The sequence below is a fragment of the Chlorocebus sabaeus genome, chromosome 25 (genome assembly GCF_047675955.1).
Source record: "Chlorocebus sabaeus isolate Y175 chromosome 25, mChlSab1.0.hap1, whole genome shotgun sequence".
Taxonomy (NCBI): domain Eukaryota; kingdom Metazoa; phylum Chordata; class Mammalia; order Primates; family Cercopithecidae; genus Chlorocebus; species Chlorocebus sabaeus.
Window position 1 is genome coordinate 27,011,512 of NC_132928.1, and position 22,843 is coordinate 27,034,354.

General features: G+C 37.2%; 1 protein-coding gene across 11 annotated transcripts in view; it reads right to left on the reverse strand.

The window, feature by feature from the left end:
* Window positions 1-22,843, reverse strand: part of PPP1R12B (protein phosphatase 1 regulatory subunit 12B) — a 237,000-nt gene that overhangs the window by 36,389 nt on the left and 177,768 nt on the right. Inside the window, exons 1-2 of one of the 11 annotated variants that reach the window (XM_073011635.1) lie at window positions 10,992-12,561; window positions 10,630-10,857 (exon numbers count right to left, since the gene is read on the reverse strand). The exons of 8 other annotated variants lie outside the window; for them this stretch is intronic. In XM_073011635.1, coding sequence (XP_072867736.1) covers window positions 10,630-10,731 — 102 coding nt within the window. In that variant the 5' untranslated portion in view covers window positions 10,732-10,857; window positions 10,992-12,561. Of the gene's footprint in view, window positions 1-10,629; window positions 12,562-22,843 lie in introns of those variants that run through there. 2 more of the 11 variants (XR_012091213.1, XM_007988935.3) reach the window with 2 other exon arrangements.

Here is a 22,843-nt window from a genome sequence, read left to right on the forward strand (position 1 = left end):
AGTTCCTACATTCCTTTTCACATGGCCCTTCTGATTTTCAAACCAGCAATGAAGCATTGAGTTCTTCTCGCACTTCACATTTCTCTGGCTTCCCATTCCATCATCTGCTGAGAAGGCTCTCTGCCTTTCCAGGCTCATGTGATTAGCTCAGACCCACCCAGGAAAACCTCCCTAACTTAAGGTCAACTGTGCTATGTAACATAACAATCATGGGAGAGCTATCTTGTCATACACGTGGGTTATAGAGATTAGGCGAGGACATTTTGGGGAGGCATTTTAGAAATTCCAACTATCACAAGGATCTCCCTTAAAAAAAATGGTCAAATTTATCTGTAACATCCTAAAAGAAACATCCACAGTACACGGCCTCTCAGCTGCACTAGGTGATTGCATACATTCAGAATCAGGGCAATACCAAAAGCACTGTCTTATACAGGGAAAAAACAGGCGTCCATGTGACCTGCTATACATATGTGTAAGAGAGCACACTTCCACGGACACATTAACTTTTAAAAGCAAGTATTAAATCACATATGTCTTCATCATATTATATGTCTTGATTTGTCTTTACCAACTACTTAATACATATAGAACAAAAAGTTAAAATAGTCAAATATAGTACTTACATTCAGTTCATATTATAAATATTTCTGAAAAATCTCATATGCCAGATTGTGACTACTCTATCAATTTAAGGCATGTAAAAATGATATCATGTAATGTCACCTCACATATAGCAGTACATGTCACTATATTTTAAAAGAAAAACCATTAAGTTCATTAAATGATAGAAATAGACTCATCTTTTGTTGTCTCTATTGTGCTACCTAATATTATTAGAATTTTAAAGCTCTCAGCATCTATGCAGACCTGTACCTCCCTTTTGTGAATATTCCCAGCTTCTGAAGAATTTCTGGATCTTTTGGGAACTCATAAAATGCACTCATTGTAGAAGGAAATATATGGATATACTAAGGCCTCCATAAAATATCTAAGGCAAGCCATTTTATATTTATAAACTCTTGTGATTCATAAACGCATTTGCAGTCTCAGGCATATTTTCCATCTAGCCTTTCACATGCTGTGTACTATACGGGATGAAAATGACCAACAGGGGAATGAGGAGCTCCAAAACTTGTGTGGCTCTAGCACACGGGTCACATTTCTTACATTTAATATCTATATTTACTTTCCATATAGCTTGGAGTTTTAGGTTCACACGGATGTGTATGGCCATCTGAAACTATGAAATACATTAAGATGGTTTTTAAAAAAACATAGCTTTAGTGAACACCTGAGAAAAGAAGCCTGATCAGTCCCTCAAAATATTGTTAGAATACAGCATAGAGTGTATCGTACATTTTAAAAGTCCTTATTTAGGCCTTAAATCCCACTGTTTGAGTTTCACTCCATTTCTCTAATTGAGATTCCAGGTCTCTCCCCACTAGTCTGTCAAGGCTCTTCAATAGATGATGTTACTGACCACCATTATACCTCTTTAGGAAGTAAGCTTTCCATGAAGCCTGGGAAGAGATGGATTTTTTCATATGGTAAATGTCACAGTCCAGCAGCCTGTTTGGGTAGCAGTCACTTTAATTTTATTTACTAGGCTGTGAATCAAAACTTTTACAAAGGAATTAGTGAGGCTCTCCAGACCTCACATTTCATGAGGAAATAAATATTAATACTTGGGACCTAAGTAACATAGGGTGGAACTTTTTATTTCTGAGTAGCTTCCACAGGCTTTTTCTCTTTTGATTCCCACAAAAACCAAAATATTAACTCACATATTTTGGAGCGACAGATATACTAGCAAATTGCAATAAACAGGAATCTGAATTGACTTGGGAAGATCTATGGTTAGCCTTCATGTTAGAAATAAGATTCGCAAGTGTGTGGCCTCTCAGTCCTTTCCAGATGGCTAAATGGGATAGGAGCAGAGAGATCAAATCTCAGGCAGCAGCATTTATTCCCTGCATTTACATTAAGCACCTGTGTGTGCCCAGCCTTGTGAGTAGTACTTAGAGAAGTAAAATCGACAATTACAGAATCTAAGACATGGCTCTTTGATCTCAAAGAGCTCTTCTTTGTGGAGATAAAATACGCACACTCATAAAACAAATAAGAGTGTAATTCAAGAAAGTAATTGATTAAATGCAATCAAATGTTAGACCATCTAGTACATGCAGTAAATAAAAAGGGGTAGTTAGGAAAGGGAGAGACCGATACTGACTAGATATTTTCGGCAAGGAGATAATGGAAGGAACAGGAGTTCGAGGCTGCAGTGAGCCATGATGGTGCTACTGCACTCCAGCCTGGGTGACAGAGTGAGACCCGGTTTCCAAAAAAAAAAAAAAAAAAAGAAAAAGAAAAAGAAAAAATTCTGACTTTTTACTAATCTAGGTTTGTCTGTTCCTGTTATTCTGTTACATTTTTCCTTAAGATAGCTTTTGTTGTCGCCATCTCTCTTTCCAAGTCAGATTCAATAGTCAGGGATACTGGTAACAATCTAGGAGCTATTTAAAGAAGAGACAGTAGTTTCACTGAAACAGCTACACCCCTTATTGGTTAAGGCTGAGGCTCTTGATCCAGACTGCTGGCTCCAACATTTACTATGTGATCTTACATGATTACTTAACTTCTCTGTTCAGTGTCTTTGTCATTAAAATGAGAAAATGGTACTTGGTGTTTATGGTTATCGAATGTATTAAATAAGACAATACATGTACGTGCTTGGTACAGCACTGACGAAGAGTAAATATTCAATAAATGTTAGCTATTGATATTACTACAGTTCTCCCTATTTTTTTCCATTCTCTCTCTTGTCCCTCTTTGGTCTTTTGGTTCTCCCAATGCTTGTTGGCTGCAAGAGGAATAAGCTCAAATAAATTCCTCAGCACTCAAAGGGTTTTGATTATTTGTAGATTTTGATTATCCAGGCTAATTCCTACTTCCCTTTCTAATCTACAAACATTTAAGGTCATTATTTTACTGTCTGGATGGATATATGTCCTTTCAGACAACCAACCATGTAAAGTTGATTTTGGAAATCAACGCAAAACATTTTTTAAAATGCTGTAATACACTCTCACGTATTTTACAATTTTATTCAAATCTAGAATATCTAACTTTTTACAAACAACTTTTAAAATAGCCACTTGCAATTTTATGTACAACTCCCATATGAAAACGCTGCTTTCATAATGAACTATGAAGGGTTGAAGTCCAGACACATTTTCAGTATCTTTATCTAATCATGTCACTGGTAGAACTCTTTCCATGCTGTGTAACCAAAGAAGGCTATTGGATTTTGGAACTGTTATGAGAACTAACATCCCAGTTGTGGATAACCATCACCAACTGCATGATAACCAGGTCGAGAATAGAATAAAAAAAGAGGCTTAAAAGAAAAAAAAAGAGGCTTAAAAGAAATAAAAAGCTGATGAAAGCTAACTCTGATTGTTTCCCTTTGGTCTTCTTACTGTAATGAATTGCCAGCTCACCCAAATATTATCAGATTAAGAAAAGAAATTAAAAACCAATGCTGAATAGGAACTTTTCCAAACTTTAAAAATAATCCCTTGTCACACAGCTGGTTAGGTACTGAAAACAAAACTAGAACCCAACACAAAACTCATAACCAATTGACCCTTAACTAATCTAAATTTCTGAATCCTTTGAGAACTGAAACTTATCACCGTAACATAAGTTTGACCACAATACCTCTGAACAAAGAAACCAGATACAAGACCTGCTGTTTTCCTGCATGTGATTCCAGTGGTGATGGAATAGGAAAGAACCATTAGAAAAAGAAACGTATCTCTTATCTGCTTGTGGTTACTCCTCTCAAGGTTTACTCTCAGCCCTTCCTTATGTTACATCTACTCCTTAGACAAGCTCACCACTCTTAGGGCTTCAATCACAAATATCAGTATTTTTAGCCCATAATTTTCTAAGTGTCAGACCAACTACTTTCTGGAAATCACTATCTGAATGTCCCAAAGTACCTCTAATTCAACATATCAAAAAGTGAAACCATTTCCCCACTCAACAGCATTTAGCCTCCTGTGTTTGCCAACTCAATTTTGTCACACTATTTCTTTTTTTTTCTTTTTAAGACAGGGTCTCGTTCTGTTGCCCAGGTTGGAGTACAGTAGTGCAATCATGGCGCACTGAAACCTCGACCTCCTGAGCTCAAGCTATCCTCCCACTTCAGCCTCCCAAGTAGCTAAGAGTATAGGCACATGCCACAATACCTGGTTAGTTTTACAATTTTTTGAAGAGACAAGTCTTACTCCATTGCCCAGGCTGGTCTCAAACTCTTGGGCTTAAGCAATCCTCCCATCTCTGCCTCCCAAAATGCTGGAATTACAGGTGTGAGCCCCTGCACCTGACCCTTATCATACAATTTTCTAACCAGTCACCTAAACCAGAGACCTGGTAGTCACTCCTCTGACCTATCTCAGGCTCATCCTTATCCCCATTCTATCAGTCCGTGTCTTGTCAATTCTACCTTCTAAACAACTGAATGCTTCTCTGTACTTCCCAGAAAAAAATCTCTGCCCAGGCCCTTAACATTTCTCACCTGGAATACTGCAATCAAGGGCCAATGACCTGATCACATCCTGACCCTCCCTCCCAATCCAGCTTCCACAGCTGCCAAAGTTATTCTCTAATATGCAATTCTGAGCACAGCAACTTTACTTCAAATCTTCATTCCTTTATTCTTTATCCACAGGATAACTCCCCAAATCCTCAAAATTACATACTAAGCCTCACATGACCTGGGTTTGCTAAGCCTCCTGCCTCATTTCTTATTACATTTCTAAATATATCTTTCATTCTAGCCACACCGATATGCAGCTCTCAGAATAATGCCATTATGTTCTCATATTCTTCTTCTACCTTTGTAATGTACTGTTTTCCTTCCTTTTTGTCCATCTAGCTTCTATTGTTCTCCAAATATCAGGCTAGTGTATTAACCACATGGCTGATCTAAAACACCCTGAACCTATGTCTTTATTAGAAAATTCACCTCCGTGGTGTTCTAATTCTTGCTTTTCTTAATCTCCCCAATTAGACTGCCAATCCTTTGAGGGCAGGAACTGTGTCTTTCATTTATGAATTCCGGTGTCCAATATAAAGCCTACTACAAAGCAGACACTCATAAAATGTGGGAGGATTCACAATAGGGCAGGTGGCTTTGATACACATTTATCATGAAACTAAAAATTAGAGTAGAAGGGCAGGACACTGCTTGCAGGAAAGGGAGCTGATGCCTTCGAAGCTCCCAGTCTGTCTGGTCAACAAACCAAGACTTCAGATGCCATCTCCTCCAGCTCTACATAGGATATGAGTGAACTAGGCCACTCTCTACTTAGAATTCGTGTAATGGGTCCAAATGAGAAAGCTACTTTTATTCCCACAGGTTTTACTGTTCTAGGAAGATTCCTTGGGCTGAACAATTACTGCTATTGATTTTCCTTGAGTGAAATAAAAACCCCCAAAAAGAATACACTTATGGTTTTAAATAGGCAGAAAAAAATGGTTAACAGATTGTACTCCTAATTAGCATTGTTCAACCAAGTGTTTCTCATTCCATGACAATGGATTATAAAGTGGAGTAAAAATGGATTCCAGATTGGTAGTGCATCAGATGTAGTGTTGGATGTATACAGGATACGATAATATGCTAAATAAATGTTTGGTACTTGTCAGAGGAGGGCACAAAGCACATGCAAAAAATAATTATCAACACTGACAGTCTGGAAGGCAAAGAGGCAGAATGCCTCTGGCCTGCTAACTAAAGTTGCTATGTAGACAAGCTCTCAAGAAGGCAACAATACTTTATCATTCAATTATTTACCAAATGTACCCTAATTAGTTTGTAGGACTGGTTATAAAACAAAGCTAATGGATTAAATGTTCCCTTTATGTACATTAATGGTTGACTGAAAAATATTATGTAAAATCTTTGGATTTTTTTTGTTTTTCTTTGTCATTTTTAAAAATTGAGACGTTAGAACTGAAGGAATAGCAATCCAGACTAAATGGGAACATGCTACTGATCTTGCTTTATAAATGCAGGTTAAATCCTATTATAACAAATACCAACACAATGAAAATGTGCCTAATTAAAAGATTCCCAGGGTTCATCTGATGACCCACTTACTTCAAGATTTATTCAATATAATAAATATCAGATAAGCACTACAATTTGGACATCCTCTAGTATTTGTTTCCTTTAAATATGCCCTGTATCAAAAAAAATTTAAATTAGCAAATAATAAAAATTTGAGAATATTGACCAAAGATTACCTGGCTCTTACTTTTAGGATGATTTAAAAATGCTAAATCATCTAAATTGAGTAGTTCCTAATTTATAGAATTTATAAACGTTAGACCCAATAATATAACACAGTGATTAAAAATCAAGACCTAGAAGTGTCTACTGTATTTGTAGTTCAGAATTTTTTCTTTAACTACAAAGACTAAGAAAAATAATTTTTTTTAACGTTGTAAAATTACTGTCAAAAGAAAGTTTTACTACTAATTGTATGAACCCAGCATCTTATATTAGGGTTGTTTCACGGTATGAGAAAAGAGACTGAGCTTTCAAATTCTCATCAATATCTACCTGGTGTGGTTCCCATTAGAAATGCAAGTGAATCTGGAAGTTTTTCCGCCTTTCCTAACAAATCAGAGATGATCAGAGCTGTTACTAAGGGAACTCCTCAACTTTTAGACACAAAAAAGATGCTGAACTAATGGAAACTTCATATGAAAGCCAAAAGTAGCAGTAAAAAAAATTATTTCATTATTTAGGATCAACAGAGACCAAAACAGCAGTATTAGGAGCATACCACTTATAATAGTCATTCTTAGTGTCGGTAGGAGCAAGTGAAGGCATGCCAAAAGGATGGATGAAATTCTCTCTAGTGAGGAAGAGGGATGCGTTTGTTTGTTTGTTTGTTTATTTATTGATGGAGTTTCGCTCTTGTTGCCCAGGCTGGAATGCAATGGTGCAGTCTCGGCTCACTGCAACCCCTGCCTTCCGAGTTCAAGCGATTCTCTTGCCTCAGCCTCCTGAGAAGCTGGGATAAGGGATAACAGGTGCCCGCCACCATGCCCAGCTAAGTTTTTGTGTTTTTAGTAGAGATGGGGTTTCACTATGTTGACCAGGCTCATCTCAAACTCCTGACCTCGTGGTCCATAAGGCTTCAGCCTTCCAAAGTGCTGGGATTACAGGTGTGAGCCACCGCGCCCAGCCGGGATGTATATTTTTAAAAACCATGTTTAATAGCATAATTTTGTGTTCAGAGAATTAAAAATATTTATTATTTTCAAAATACAAACTAGAGAAGGTAAACAAAAATCTTCTTGGCTGGTGAGAACATGCATTACCTTCCACATATGAGTGATTTTTCATTAGGGAGTATATTGGTATACTCCCTACACATAATCTCAAGGCAAACATTAGATTTTTATATTATTTAAAAGAGTCATAGGTTTACTGAGTATAGAAACACTGAACTATGAAAAGTATCAGCTGCTGTTACGAGTTTAAAAGTAAAGGTATATGATAAAAGTTTGTTTTCTAGTCACGGAAAAATCGTCCTGCCTTTTGTTTTCTCAAGTTAAAAATAATAACCTGTTTGACTTACAGTTTACAGTTTGTCTTTACTACTTCTTGAACATTTGACGAAGGGTATGGTGTCCAAAATATTCTCTCCATGTGAATAGCTATTATTTTAAAATTCTCTCTAAGGATATTTTCCTTATATGGGGGCATTTACTATTTAGCCCTGTTAACAACACTCAAAAAAGAATCAAACTTTTAAATGCTGGCTGAAATTTCAATCCTGTTTTGAAGAATGTTGGATCAGGGGCTGTCCCTCTGTAACTCTGTGCCATCTCTAGAAGAAACTGTATGTATGTATACAAACAAGTCAAAGAAGTTTGAAAGAGGACAGTTAAGACAGCTGTCCTTAACTCTTAAATGCACTGAACTCTGAAATGCACACAGAAACTCCCCAGTATCTCTACTGTAAAGACTCAAGCATTTCCACTTTAAAGAGAAGTATGAAGACCCTGAAGCCCGCAAGATCTCAGGCTCTGAGGGCTCCATGGTCCCAGAGAGTATGACTGGGATTTGAGAACCAGGCACAGGAGATTCAATTATGGCCTGTCAATTCCCTCCCTTGGCCTATAAATACAGCTTTCCTCCTTCCTGCAATTTCGGTTTCCTGTGTCTCCATCAAGGATAAATTTTGGACTCCCACAGCTACGTAAGCTTTTAATTGTCATATTTGCCCTAGCATGTTCTTAAACTTGACCTTCAAATATATTTGAGATGTACTCCAATGTTGCTGCAAATATGGGGTTTTAGAGTCACTGAGCGCGGTGCTTTAATCAAGGCTCTGCTGCTTACTAGTTGAGCAATGCTGGGCAAGCCACTTCTCTTCTGTGTATCTCAGTTTCCTCATATGTAAAATAGGGATAGCAATACCCACCTTTCAGGGTGGCTAAGGATCAGCCAGTTACAACCAGGTATCAAAAGGCATATGAGCACAAGAACACCATCACAAAACCAGTTGTTAAAGAACAATCAAAACCACTTTTTAAAGAGTACCCTAATTAGTTGGACATGAGAGAAAATGAACTAGGCTAGGGAGATCTTAAGAGATGAAATCTTCATTTTATAATTTTATAACCAGTCCTTAGTGTCAGCAGCCACCAAATGAGTCTTGCATATCTTTCACTCTGACGTTAAAGGCATAAGCAACATAATGGAACATGAGTGGTATATGAAAATCAACATTCTCTTTAACATAGTCTCAAGCCATTTGGACACTGGAAGTTGGTTAGAGAAAGTTGATGCTATTGTAGGAATCCACATCCAGTGACCACTAATATTGGGAAGCAGTCTCTTATTAAGCCATCTATGTTTTAGTTTCCTATAATTCAGATTTTCTCCCACTGTGACCTCTGTCTAAAAGGCAGGGATGAGGGCTTGTGAAACAAGGGTAGGGAGGTTGGATGGCAGCTGTTAGAAGTGAGACAAGACGAAAGCAGTACCTAACTCTAAGAAAGCAAAGGAAAAACAGAAAGGGAAAATGGGGGAAGGTCACCAAACAGGTTGGTTGCTCACCACATTGCTCTGGGAGCTTTGGTTATAGTGGTGAAGAGACATTAATAAGGGGCTCTTTACAACTAAAGGTACTACTGAGTATATGAGGGAGGGAGCAAAGATAAACACTAACTGAAGTAAAGTGTCCAGTTTTGTGGACCTCGATTGGTAGCCACCAAAGAATACCCAATAGCTAGTGGGGTGAAAGCATTCTGTGGCTCCTTGGGAAAAAAAGGTACCCGTCTACATGTTGAAGAGACACTCCTGGAACTCGATGACAGTAACATATATATTGGAGCCCCTCTTGGTGCTCTCACAAAAACTTGTGAATAAAATAACTTTGTAACAATATTCTTTGGTATTATCATCCTTAGCTGAGGTCTTAGACCAACAGAATTACAAATTCTACTACATGGTAATTTATACTGGTAAGACAGACATTGAAAATGGATACAAAATAATTGAAAAACAAAACAAACAAACAAAAAAACAACCCCACACTAATCTATCCAGGCTTCTTGCAAATTTTCTCCCTGTAGCTCCCTAAATAAGGAAGTTCTGGCCATCCTTCTTCTTACTCTGTATATACAGCAAAGCACAATCTAGTTCCCGAAAAAGTAACTGCTATATGGCCTGCTACCTAATATGCCCATCAGAACTTCTCGTCACTTGCTATTGGTAGCAGTTCTTGCTTTTGTCAGCTTCCCACAGGGGAAGACACTAAATTAGATGCAAATGCCCATATGCAAATCACTTCATTGAGACATTCATTAGAGAAAATGGAGAAAAGTCTCAAATGGTTCTACCTAGGATATCACAAATACCTCCATAGAAGTAGTTGTCAATGGCCAACAGTTACTTCTTGGGCTTTTAAGCAAGAAATTTCCTGAAGGTACTTGGTGATTAAGGAGTAAAGTTTCAAGTGGCCATAACTCCTTGCTCATTTTGGTCTTTCTCACAGACAGACATACAAAATAGGCAAAGGCATACTCTACCTCACATACATACATACATACACAAATACACCACGGAACTTTCACAACTGAAGTTTAATGTATATAGTTTTGTGGCCATTTCAGAGGTTTTTGTCTTGAAACATAGTATTGATCCATAAAACACAAGAAAGGCAGTGACTAAAATAGCCGTAGAAATTAAGAAAAGCCTCGTAAGATAAAGTGATAAGGACTGTAAAATCTTATGGTTAAGCAGTTTACAACTGATAGTTAAAAGCTAAAAGGCAGAAACTGCAGTCTGACATATTTAAGTCTGCTTTTACTTAAGACTGTATTAAGTATTATGAACCATAACCTCTTGCAGAGAAGCTTACAGGGTCTTTACTTGCAAATTTTCTTTTTTCCTGTACCGATTCCCATATGCTCTGAAATCCCTTTGCTCTAAACCTAACGCCCCAAGTTATACACACACACACACACACACACACACACATCCTCTACCTTTGACCCATCTATGAACATATGTAAATAAAAAATGCTGCTTACTCGGAGCGTCTTGGCAGTCGGGGAGGGAGATGCTGGGGGAGAATCAGACTGAGATTTCCTATTCCGAGTGAATTCTTTACTTCGGGTATATAAAGAGGACATGGTTCCTCAGGATGCAGATAGACACTCAACCACTGGATTCTTCACACAAAGCTGGGAAATTTCCCCTGTAGGTTACCCTCACAGAATCTCTCCTTTTGAGTTGATGCAAGATGACTTTGGATAGAACTAAATAAAGGATAAAAGCAGCCCTGTAAATTATAGTCTTGAGCTCTGAACCAGTCCCCAGTTCCACAGAGTCTGAGTTCCATCAATATTTTCAATTCAGTTTTGACCACAGGTTCTCAGGACTGATAGCTTACCGTAGAGGGTATTGTGCTGAGCAACACCTTTTATGCCTAGATTGAGTCCTTGATTCTCCTCAAAGGACACTTCTTATTGAGGCTTGCTCTCCAATAAAACCTGAGTCTAGGTTCCTGATGACACCAGATTAAATCCCAGAGGAAAGACGACCTTGGATCCTGCCGGCAGCGAGTCTGGGAACAACTACTATCACTTTATCCAGAGGGAAGAAATACAAATCCTGTGGAAATCATGCTGTCTTTTCTTAGCTTGACTCCACTGGACTGTAAGACATTTGGAACTACTATGATAAAATCAGGTCAAACAACTTAAAAAACAAAAACAAAAAAAATGATAAATAAGGAACCAAGAGTTTATAAGAAGGAAGCAGTCTGAGGAAGTCAAGTTTCCCTAAGTCCTCCCAGACGAAGCTGCTTTTACATATAAACACTCACAGTCATACACACATCTTTTCCCCTCCCCTCTTCTATTTTCTGACATTCCAAATCCCTATTCGCTCAGTGAGGAATGCTGGAGAGGAGCCAAGGGCAAAGATTCACTTTCAACTCAGAATTCGGGTTGCCACTTGTAGGAGGAAAAGAAAGCCTGCCAGCTTCTAGGAATAAAGGGAGGCTCTTTGGGGGCATGCTGAGGGGCAAACTTCACCAACCTTCCAGTGTGCCCTGCCTCAGAGAAGGCAGAAGTCTCTAAAACTGATTGCTCTGAATACTATGAGAAGGGGGATTTTTCAACTTCTAGATCTCTTAAGTAACAACGCTCAGACAGAAAAATTAGTCAAAGCACCTCCAGGCCTTTAATGTTCCATTTTAATGAGATGCCATTCCTGTTGCACCATGAGGAAGCAAACCGAAGCTCTGGCTCACTGCAAAGGAAGTTCTCTGTCCATTACAGACCTTACTGGCTGGATCTGTAAGTATAAAGCTTACCAGAGTTTCCTAAGATGCCACAATCAGGGAAAATGACAATGGAAAGGGGTATAAAGGTGAGGGAAAAGAAAGAAGGGTCAGAAATGAAGAGAGAAAACAGACAGTAGTGCAACTGCAAGACTACAGGACTCAGAAGTACAGGAAAATGAAATTAAAAAGAGAGGAATTTATTTGCATAGTGTTATAGGATTTTCGGATTTGACCTGGAAGAAACATCTAAAATTTAATCTTTTGCACTCTGTTGTTACCACTACACTAACCAAAATTTCTAGGCCAAATGCTCTCTAAGCCAATGGGTTTATCCCCAAAGTAACAACTCTCTTTTCTCTGGACTCTTGGAAACTCTATCCTGCTTTCCCTTCTTTCACATGAAATTTATACTTTTTACTTCAAACTTTCTCAACATGCTATTCTTTTCCCTCTAATTGCTTTGACAACTTCTTTATTCCTATGATCAATTTTGTGAAATTAAATCAAGGGAAGTGATCAGCTACTTGGAAGTTGGTCTGAGGAATATAGGTTGAAAAGAGTTTTACAAACTCATTATTTTAGGTTAGGAATGAATCAGAACCCCTTTATTAGGGGTCCTGGAAATTATTTAGTCTTCCTTAAGAAGACTGATCAATTCTATCATAAACCAGAATACACTACGTCTCAAAGGCCAACTGTTGCCAGGCGCCGTGGCTCATGCCTATAATCCCAGCACTTTGGGAGGCTGAGGTGGTGGATCACATGAGGTCAAGATTTCGAGACCAGTCTGACCAACATAGTGAAACCCTGTCTCTACTAAAAACACAAAAAATTAGCCAGGTGTCATGGGGGGCACCTGTAGTCCCAGCTACTCAGGAGGCTGAGGCAGGAGAATTGCTTGAAACATTGAGGCAGAGGTTGCAGTGAGCCGAGATCGTGCCATTGCACTCCAGCCTGGGCAACAAGAACAAAACTCTGTCTCAAAAAAAAAAAAAAAAAAAAAAAAAAAAAAAAAAGGGCCATTTATCTTGGGAATTCAGATCTTATATGATGTATATTAAGGATATAGCTTATATAACTAATCTCATCAGATAAGGTGGGTCTCCATTAGATCTTTTAACTTAAAGAAATACTGTTGTAAACCTAAATACTAACATTCCCATGCTTGGTAGCATGATTGGCTAGGGAAAGCTTAGTGATACTTTTTTGTTATGGTGAATGAAACTCACTGGTTTACATTATTCTTTAAAGACATGGCAAGAACAACTTGATCAGACACAGTTTCCTGACCTGTTTCTGTAAGGTTCATATAGTGATTTCACACTCACTGGCAATTAGAGAGGAATGTAAACTTCTTTTACTCCAAACTGGCCTCTCTGTCTTTTTTTTACTTCTATCTTACGTCTACTTCTAGAAAGTAGTAACAATAACAAACTCTTTTATATTTTATGAAGTGTTTTAACATATATTATCTCACCTGATCCTCTCAACCACACTGAAAAGTATACCACTATACAGTCATGGCCTATGTAACTGATGTTTCGGTCAACAAACCACATATACAATGGTGGCTGCATAAGACTATAATGGAACTGAAAAATTCTTATCACCCGGTATTTACTATACTATATTTTTAGTCATTATTTTAGAGTGTACTTCTCCTTTTACTTATATATATAAAAGTTAACTGTAAAACTGCCTTAGGCAGGTTCTTCAGGAGATATTCTGAAGAAGGCATTGTTATGATAGGAAGTGACAGCTCCATGCATGAAGACCTTCCAATGGGATAAGATATGGAAGTGAAAGACAGTGATACTGATGATTCTGACCCTGCGTAGGCCTAAGTTAACATGTGTGTGTCTTAGTTTTTAGCAGGAAAGTTTTAAAGTTAAAAAGAAAAAAACAGATAAAAGCTTATAGATTAAGAATATAAAGAAATATTTTTGTAGACCTGTATAATGTGTTTGTGTTTTAAGCTAAGTATTACTGCAAAAGGGTCAAAATGTTAAAAAATTTTAAAAATGTATAAAGTAAAAAAAGTATAGTAAGCTAAGGTTATTTATTATTGAAGAAAGAAAAAACTTTTTTATAACTTTAGTATAACCTAAGTATACAGTGTTAATAGTCTATAGTTGTGCACAGTAATGCCCTAGGCCTTCACTCGCCACTTGCTCACTGACTCACCCAAAGCAACTTCCAGTCCTGTAAGGTGCATTCATGGTAAGTGCCCTATACAGGTATATCAGTTTTAATCTTTTACACAGTATTTTTATAATACCTTTTCTCCGTTTAGACACACAAACACTTATCATGTTCCAGCTCTACAGTACTCAATATAGTAACATGCTGTACAGGTTTGTAGCCTAGGAGCAATAGGCTCTACCAAATAGCCGAGGTGTGTAGTAGGTTGTACCATCTAGGTTTGTATTAAATTCACTCTTTGATGTTTGCTCAGGGATGAAATTGCCTAACAACTCATTTCTCAGAATGTATCCCTGTCATTAAGGGACTTGTGACTATATTACTATCTTACAGATGAAGAAAGTGAAGTTCTGAAAGGTTAAGTGTCTTGGCCAAAGGCACACAGCCAATAAAAGGGGAGCAAAACACAACTGCCTGAAGAATAAACTTTGGTTGATTAAAGTAAAGTAAAAACAGACCTGAAAAGATTTACCAATTCAAATCCTTCAGTAAAATTCTGGGTATTTGACACACTTGCAGGAACACATCATATATACAGAGGAACATAGATAAATTCTCCAGAAAGCTGAATGTAAGCTCTTTTTTTCTTCATTTGTCTTTTTGTAGATTTAATTTTTTTTCAACACAGCCAACAAGCATTTATTGTTCCTTGCTGACTGAAAAGACATTAATTCCCCTGTGAAAACAAGAACTGAATGGAAATATTCTTGATCACAGACTTCTACAGGATGAGCTTTGCAAACAGCCACTTGTTTAGAAAATAACTCATTCCAGATAAGCAGGATAGGATGTTGAGTTCATCTATTTTATTTCTTGTGGGTAAAAAAGAGGGAGGAAAAAAGTCTATAAACTTTAGGGTGTTATTATAACTGAATTAAGAGCCCCAGCTAGTCAGCTCAACAGAGTTTCCAAAAAATATAAGAACTATCAAACAGAAGAACTGCATATGTTTGTTTTTGAGATGGGACACATCTAATGTGTGAATAAGCCAATAAAATGTCTCATGATGTAATCCTAATCATTGACTCTCATTGATTCAATTCTCCCAAAAGTTAGTAAAGGAAGAAATTAATGAACCAGTTAAGTAATTTCTACTTTTCCTCTTTTTATTTTTTAAATTGAAAAATCCTAAATGGCATGGTTTAAGGGTGATGTTGGATAAAATGCTCCCCAGTGATGATTTCCAATGTTAGCAATATAGCACAGTACTGTACATATGGTTTGGGAAGGGTATGGATTTGAGGTCAGATATCCTGGGTTGAAATTCTAACCCCTGCTTAACTGACTGGTATGATCAAGTTCTTCAGCCTGATTGAATCTTATTTGGTTCATCACCCAAAATAGTGATAAGGATGCTTATTTACAGAATTGTTATATGGTTTAGGACACACATACACACACACACACACACACACACACAATCATCCATCACAGTGCCTAGCATGTGGTCATGTTCAATACATGGTCATTATCACAAAAAATGCTTGGTTAACACGCACATGCATGTATAAAATATATGTAAGAATCTAAATGAAACCCTGAAGCAAAGAGCTTAAATATCAATTTTTATATTCCATGCACTTATTTTCCTTGTGATTATGTAAAAGGTTACTGAAAAAGATGTCAGAATCTCCTTTTCAAATGCTTTAAGAAAAAACTTATCTCTACCTATCTTTCTCCTTACCTCTTCCCAACTTTCCTTATTTCTTAGAAGGTAAAGCCCTGCCAATAAGAGGAGGGTACAGTGGTGAGGCAGTAGCTTGGTCTACTTGGGTTTAGTTAGAGGATTGGCTTTACACAAGGGATTGAGCAAATAAGTAAACATATTGAAAATGGCAACTAGGTTTCTCATTGTTGGAGAAGGCAGGCATAAATATATATTAAAAAAAAGGAAAGCTAGAAAGAACCCTATGTTGGTATGTAGGAATTGAAGGTATTGGTATGAACTTATGATTTTCAATATAGATAGATAAAGAAATAAAGATGTAAACATACATCATATATACAGAGGAACATAGATAAATTCTCCAGAAAGCTGAATGTAAGCTCTTTTTTTCTTCATTTGTCTTTTTGTAGATTTAATTTTTTTTCTGTATATTAAGCAAATGCATTCATACATATGTCTTTCCTAGCTCTGTCCACTGAAAGGGGCCTGGGAAGAGCAACACTCCAGCAGCATTTAGCATGCCTAGCGCCCAGATTATTGTTTCTAAATGCCACTTTCTACTAAGAGGAACAGGGCTCCCTGGAGAAATGGCTAATTCCAGAGCTGGGGCAAGGAAACAAAATGAGCCTGATATCTTGCGCTAGAAGGTGAGAAAGTTCTCAAACAACACTTAAATGATATGACATAAGGACACAGAAGCCTGCTTAAAAAGCCAAACCTGGGATAATAAGAGCATCAAAATGAATAATGATAGCAATGAATTATAACCCACTGACTAGGAACCCATGAGTAGACATTGATATAAATAAATGAATGAAAAGAATAAATGGGAGAACAGGTTCTTGCTTACAATAGGATGCCTACTAATAAATACAGAAGGAGTAATAAAGTTAGAAAAATTACCATTTGGCAACCATGACTGTAAAATCAATCCAAGAAAGAAGTATTAATGATGTTCAAAGTAGTGGGTAAAAGTAGAGGAGAAATTGGAATTTACATAATCTCAAAGTATCACATCACACAACATTTAGTAATCACAAAGGAGGAAAAACTAACTTTACCATGGAGAAACCTGGCAGATGTCATCTCAATTCAGCGATCAAAGACAAGACCACTAGTAACATGACAAACTGATAGCATGAAATGAGAAGAGTCTAGTATCACTTCTACGACATTGTGGCCAAAAATGCATAAACTGGGTCTAATCATGAGAAAACACTGGATAAACCTAAACTGAGGGACATATATGACTGGCCTGCTATCTTCAAAAATACCAAGGTCGGCCAGGCGTGATGGCTCATGTCTATAATCTCAGCACTTTGGGAGGCTAAGGAAAGCAAATCTCTTGAGCCCAGGGGTTCAAGATTAGCCTGGGCAATGTCACTAAACCCCATCTCTATCAAACAAACAAACAAACAAACAAAACAAAACAAAAAACCCAAAATTAGCAAGGCAAGGTGGCGCCCACCTGTAGTCCCAGCTACTCAAGATGCTGAGGTGGGAGGATCCTCTGAGCACAAGAGGCAGAGGATGCAGTGAACTAAGATCACACTACTGCACTTCAGCCTGGGCAACATAAAACAAAACAAAACAAAACAAAAAAAACAAGGTCATATAAGTCGAGGAAAGTCTAACTAGAGATACACAAAAATTGGGCATAAATAGTGATCCTGGATTGGATCTTTCTGCTCCAATGGACTTTATTAGGACAACTGGTAAAAATGTGAATGTGTCGCGCCTGTAATCCCAGCACTTTGGGAGGCCAAGGCGGGCAGATCACCTGAGGTCAGGAGTTCGAGACCCGCCTGACCAACATGGAGAAACCCCATCTCTACTAAAAATACAAAATTAGTGGGGCGTGGTGGCGCATGCCTATAATACCAGCTACTCAGGAGGCTGAGGCAGGAGAATCGCTTGAACCTGGGAGGCAGAGGTTGTGGTGAGCCGAGATCACGCCATTGCACTCCAGCCTGGAAAACAAGAGTGGAACTCCATCTCAAAAAAAAAAAAAAAAAAAGTGAATGTGATCTCTACATAAAGGGTATACAGCAATTCTTTAATCTATTCTTGAAATATTTCTGTAAGTTTAACAGTGTTTAAAAAAAAACAGAGTTTTTTCATCTCACTACAGTGAGAAAGGGGCATAAGGAAGTGACTTTCTTTTTTAATTCCTAACAACTTTTGAAAGATAGTCTCTCATTACAGAGGACTCTAAGATTATATGTTCACCAAAGAATTGGGTTTGCTAATGGAAGCAGGTAGTCACTTGGGGTAAAGGTACAATGAAACTCATTGTTAGGTTATGAATCAATTTAGTGGCCACAACCAGATCAATAAAAAGTGAATAAACAGAATAGCAAATGCTGGAATGCATTACACATAGTAGCCTAAGGTATAGGTATGTTTTTGTCAAAGGTATTTGAACCAGAGGCACTCCATCTTGAATGGGGGCTGGGTAAATAAGGTTGAGACTTACTAGGCTGCATTCCCAAGAGGTTAAGGCATTCTCAGTCACAGGATGAGATAGGAGGTTGGCACAAGATACAGCTCACAGAGACCTTGCTGATAAAACAGGTTGCGATAACGAAGCCAGCCAAAACCCACCAAAACTAAGATGGTGACGACAGTGACCTCTGGTTGTCCTCATGACTCATTATACACTAATTATAATACATCAGCATGCTAAGAGACACTTCCACCAGTGACAAGACAGTTTACAAATGTCATGGCAACATCAAGAAGTTACCCTATATGGTCTAAAAAGGGGAGGAACCCTCAGTTCTGGAAATTGACCACCTCATCCTGGAAAACTCATGAATAATCCATCCCTTGTTTAGCATGTAATCAAGAAGTAACCATAAAACCAGCAGCCCTTTGGGCTGCTCTGTCTATGGAGTAGTCATTCTTTTATTCCTTCACTTTCTAACTAAAGTTGCTTTCACTTTACTCTAGGGACTTGCCCTGAATTCTTTCTCCCGTGAGATCTAAGAACTCTTTCTTGGGGTCCAGATTGAACTCCTTTCCTGGTAACAAAACCACAAGATCCTTCAAGGCCCAAAGGATATCAATAGTTAGGTGGACATTACCTAGTCTTTCAAAAATGTCTCTGCCTCTTCCTCCAATCAATTTTTTGGTAGGTTAGTTTATAAACTTCTGAGTAGGTACAACACACAGTATTTTAGTTCAGATTTAGGTAAGAAGGTGATGAGTCAAGTATTACCAGTTAAGAAGTATAGTTTAAGTTCTCTGGTCCTCCTTTTGGAACAGGGCAGTCATTTTCAGTCCGTTTATGAATATAAGATCCAAAGAAAATATTTTTATTTTCAACTGATACTTTTCTTCCATCAACTAACAACTATTAAGTTCTTATTCTATGCAAGGTACTATTAGGGATAGGGATATACAAAGTTCTGTTAAGACATGATTCGTGTCTTCAAAGAGATTATAGGAAACCTCAAAATTTGTATCACTATAAAGATCTCCATACAGTAAAAATAATATCAAGCCCTACTCTTCCATATATTTTTATATAAATAATTTTTGATCTCATACTAAACAAACAATTTGTTTTTAAAGGAGACCATCAATAGCACACAGCCAAGTTGGAAGATAGTCTAGAATTCATAAAAGCTTCATTTACTACTCTACGCTTTTATAGGGACGTTTTATTACTGGGTACTTAGAAGGGCCACAAATGTTACTTGGGGGCAGGAAATAAGAAGTTCTAAAGGAAATAGGAGGTTCTTAGTCATTTCTTCTCTTTTGATTTTTTCATCTCAATCCTGTTTTAATTTATGTGATGTGAAAATCCTCCCCTTTTGGGGGTGATGGAAAAGACCAATAATGATAACTCACATTTAATGTTGACTCCTGCACAGATGCTCCTGAGTGAGGGAGACATATTAGGGACTTTACCACAAAATGAATCACTTACCATCACTTCTCCTTTTGTGATGGTAATCATCTAAAATGACTTTAAAGAGTCAGCCTTCATTCCACTTGTAAGGAAATGCAGAATACAGAAAAGTCACGCAATTCTTTCAGTGTAATAAATGGCCTTTGACACTTTGTGAACAAGCTAAAAATCAGACCAACAAAATATATCCACTAATGGCTTATGCATACTCTAGTGGGTTGCTAGGAGTAGGGGGAAGAGATGGTGCTATTTTGGAGTACAAGGCAGCAACAGAGAGGCAAAGCAAGACAGGATCTACAAGTTGCACAGCATGGAGCTCACAATAACTTACTAGCCGACAAAATGTTCCCAATCTTGTTCCCATATATTTAAATAATCATGCCCTAGTGTCATGAATGTTTAAGTCTCAGAAACTCATTTAAGGGTAAGAGATTATAAAGGTCCTTTAAGAAAATCATTCTGCAAACCTGTCCTAGAATTGGTTCATGAGTTTAATATTTTGCAATTAAATTTAATTTTAGCAATGGCTTACAAAAAGCAGAAATGAAAACCTACCTCTTTTTAATGTGAACAACATAGCTTCTCCCCCTTCACACTTTTTTTGTAGGCCATATAGGCTAGAAACATCAGTAAAGGTATAAGGGGCAGAGGTTTGTCACAGGGAGGGGAAGGGGCAACACTTATCACAAGAGCTTTTGAAAATATGTGGGGACACTGATTGGCACAATGATTGGAGAGTGCTATTGGTGTTTCAAATGCCAGGCTCAGGGATGCTGAATGCTTGCTATTCTGGAAACAGACCCACATAGTGAAGAATTACCCTGCCAAATGCTCATAGCAACTTGATGAGAAAAAAAAAAATGCTTGAACTGATTAGAAGCAGTAACAGGGTATATTATATATTTTTTGATTAGCTTAAAAGTAGCAAAAGGGTTCTATATAGTGTCAGTTAAACACTGAATAAGTAGCTTTAAAGCATATGATTTATCTGAAATTTTTGTTAAGACTATAAATATTTAGTGCAGTTAAGAGTTAGGGAGAATTGGGGAGATAGTTTCCTCAAATTAATCAGATATTACAATTTAAATATGTGTAGTCGTACAGAAATTTTATGTCAAGAAAGGTGTTTTAAAAACTTAAGGAGAAAGGTACGGAGGAGAAAAGTATGGAATTAATTTTAGAATAACTTTTAAAATAAATAAATCCATTCAGTTCTCAAAGGTATCTATGATAGTTAAGTTGTGCTTATAATCTGTATGCCAGGTAAAACATATTACTGCCTGGTAGCAACATACTTAAATTTAAGCTCACATGTTTGATAATGATCAGTTTCTTGAAAATGTAACCTATAACTTAAAGAAGATTCAGAAATTCTATGTAAGTTTTTAAATTGTCATCAACTTGATTTTAAAAAATATTTTGTTAGTTTTCTTTAAAGCCTATAAATGAGGGTGAATGGTCCATCAGGTGTTAAGAAAAATAATTATTTCCCATTTTTAGTTAACTGCAGAGTTTTAAGGAAAAAGCCCTAAGAAAAGCAATCTATGTATGATTCATCTAGAACTTTAAACATTTCAACTAGTCTTCAGAGTTGTGAATTTGCAGTTGATCCAGAAATAAAAGCTGCTCTGTTCATCTGGGTTTACTAAAAATACTCCCAAACTTAACATCTAACTTCTTCTTCTTTTTTTTTTTTTTTTTTTTTAAATAACATAGATCCTGGAAGAGTATACGAAAGACTCTTCCTGGTCAACAATGAACTGACATGCACCATTTTTGCTTTGCAGATACTTCTGACATATACAGTGTAAATGTTTATTCATTTATCAGTTGTCTATGTGTCATCTATACACACTTTATCTTCATGTTTTCAGGTAAAAATACTTTAAAATAGTTGAAGATGAAAGATGTCATTGTACTACTAGGTTTAGCCTCTCATTTCCTTTATCCTCAACTTATTTTCTTTTGTGTCATCTGAATCCTCCAGATATCGAACTTTTCGTTTTTATGCCTTTCACATTTCCACTGGAGATCACTTTGTCCCCTTCATTAGGGTTCTGTCAGGAGAGATTTAAGATTTGGTCCTAGCTAAAAAATATGGCTGTAGCTCTGAAGATGACATAAAAGTTTTTCCCCATGCCTAACATCTCAAATATATATATACGTTTGAAAGAAAAAACAGGGAGAGTATTATTTTTTTGTCCAGATTATTTTTGCTCACTGTAGTTTTGTAAAAAACAGTCTGTACATACATGTAAAAAAAAAAAAAAAAAAAACCAAAAAAGAAAAAAAATCAAAAACCTTTCAGTCCCTACATAATAACTCAGAAATAAAGTTTCTTCAGCCAGCTATGGGGATGAGGGAAATAATTCCCAGGGTACACACATTAATGGTCCTGTCAACTCTGTCATTCTCACATTGCAATGCCAATGCAATTCCACATAAACACAATTATGCTGAGGCAAACACTGTTGCAGAGTATAAGAACTACATATGCACTGTTCTAAGAAACACAACTTGTGAGGTTCATGAGGCATGGCAATGTTTGTGGCAAACAGGACCAATGTGAGAATCAAATTAATTAGATTCCTAGAGTCTACTGCTTAGCATGCAATACAGTAAACAACTAAGCTCCATGATGACTGAGTTGACTGGCATACAACAACCACAAATTGTTCTCTTTGAGCACAAAGGGCATGTAAGAGCTGACAGCTGAGTGTCCCAGGCATGGTTCTAAGTAGTTTGTATGATACCACATATGATGTTACTAACTAGGCTGGTCAGTTTGGGTGGTGATAACAGTGTGTTGCTGGAGTTAAAGTTACAGAGTCAACCTCTGTATGCTTAGTTAGCACCATATTAAAACAAAAATTTTTTCCATGCCACAGACTATTAGTGACCTAGCTATTATCTTACAAATATATGCTGTTGGTCATAATACAGACTGAGTGTGTCCAAAACCCATCATTACAACTGGAACTAAAATAACTGGAATCAAAGAGCAAAGCTGATCCACACAGAAGGACGAGCACAAAGTCAAAGGTCCAATCCTTAAAACCTGTACCACCTGGGTATTATCAAATGTATTTTTCTAATGCTGTTTGTGGGAAGTATTCAGACTTTATTTTGGTTTTTCTTTGCCTCAGTTCTTAGCCTCTTTTTGTTGTTACT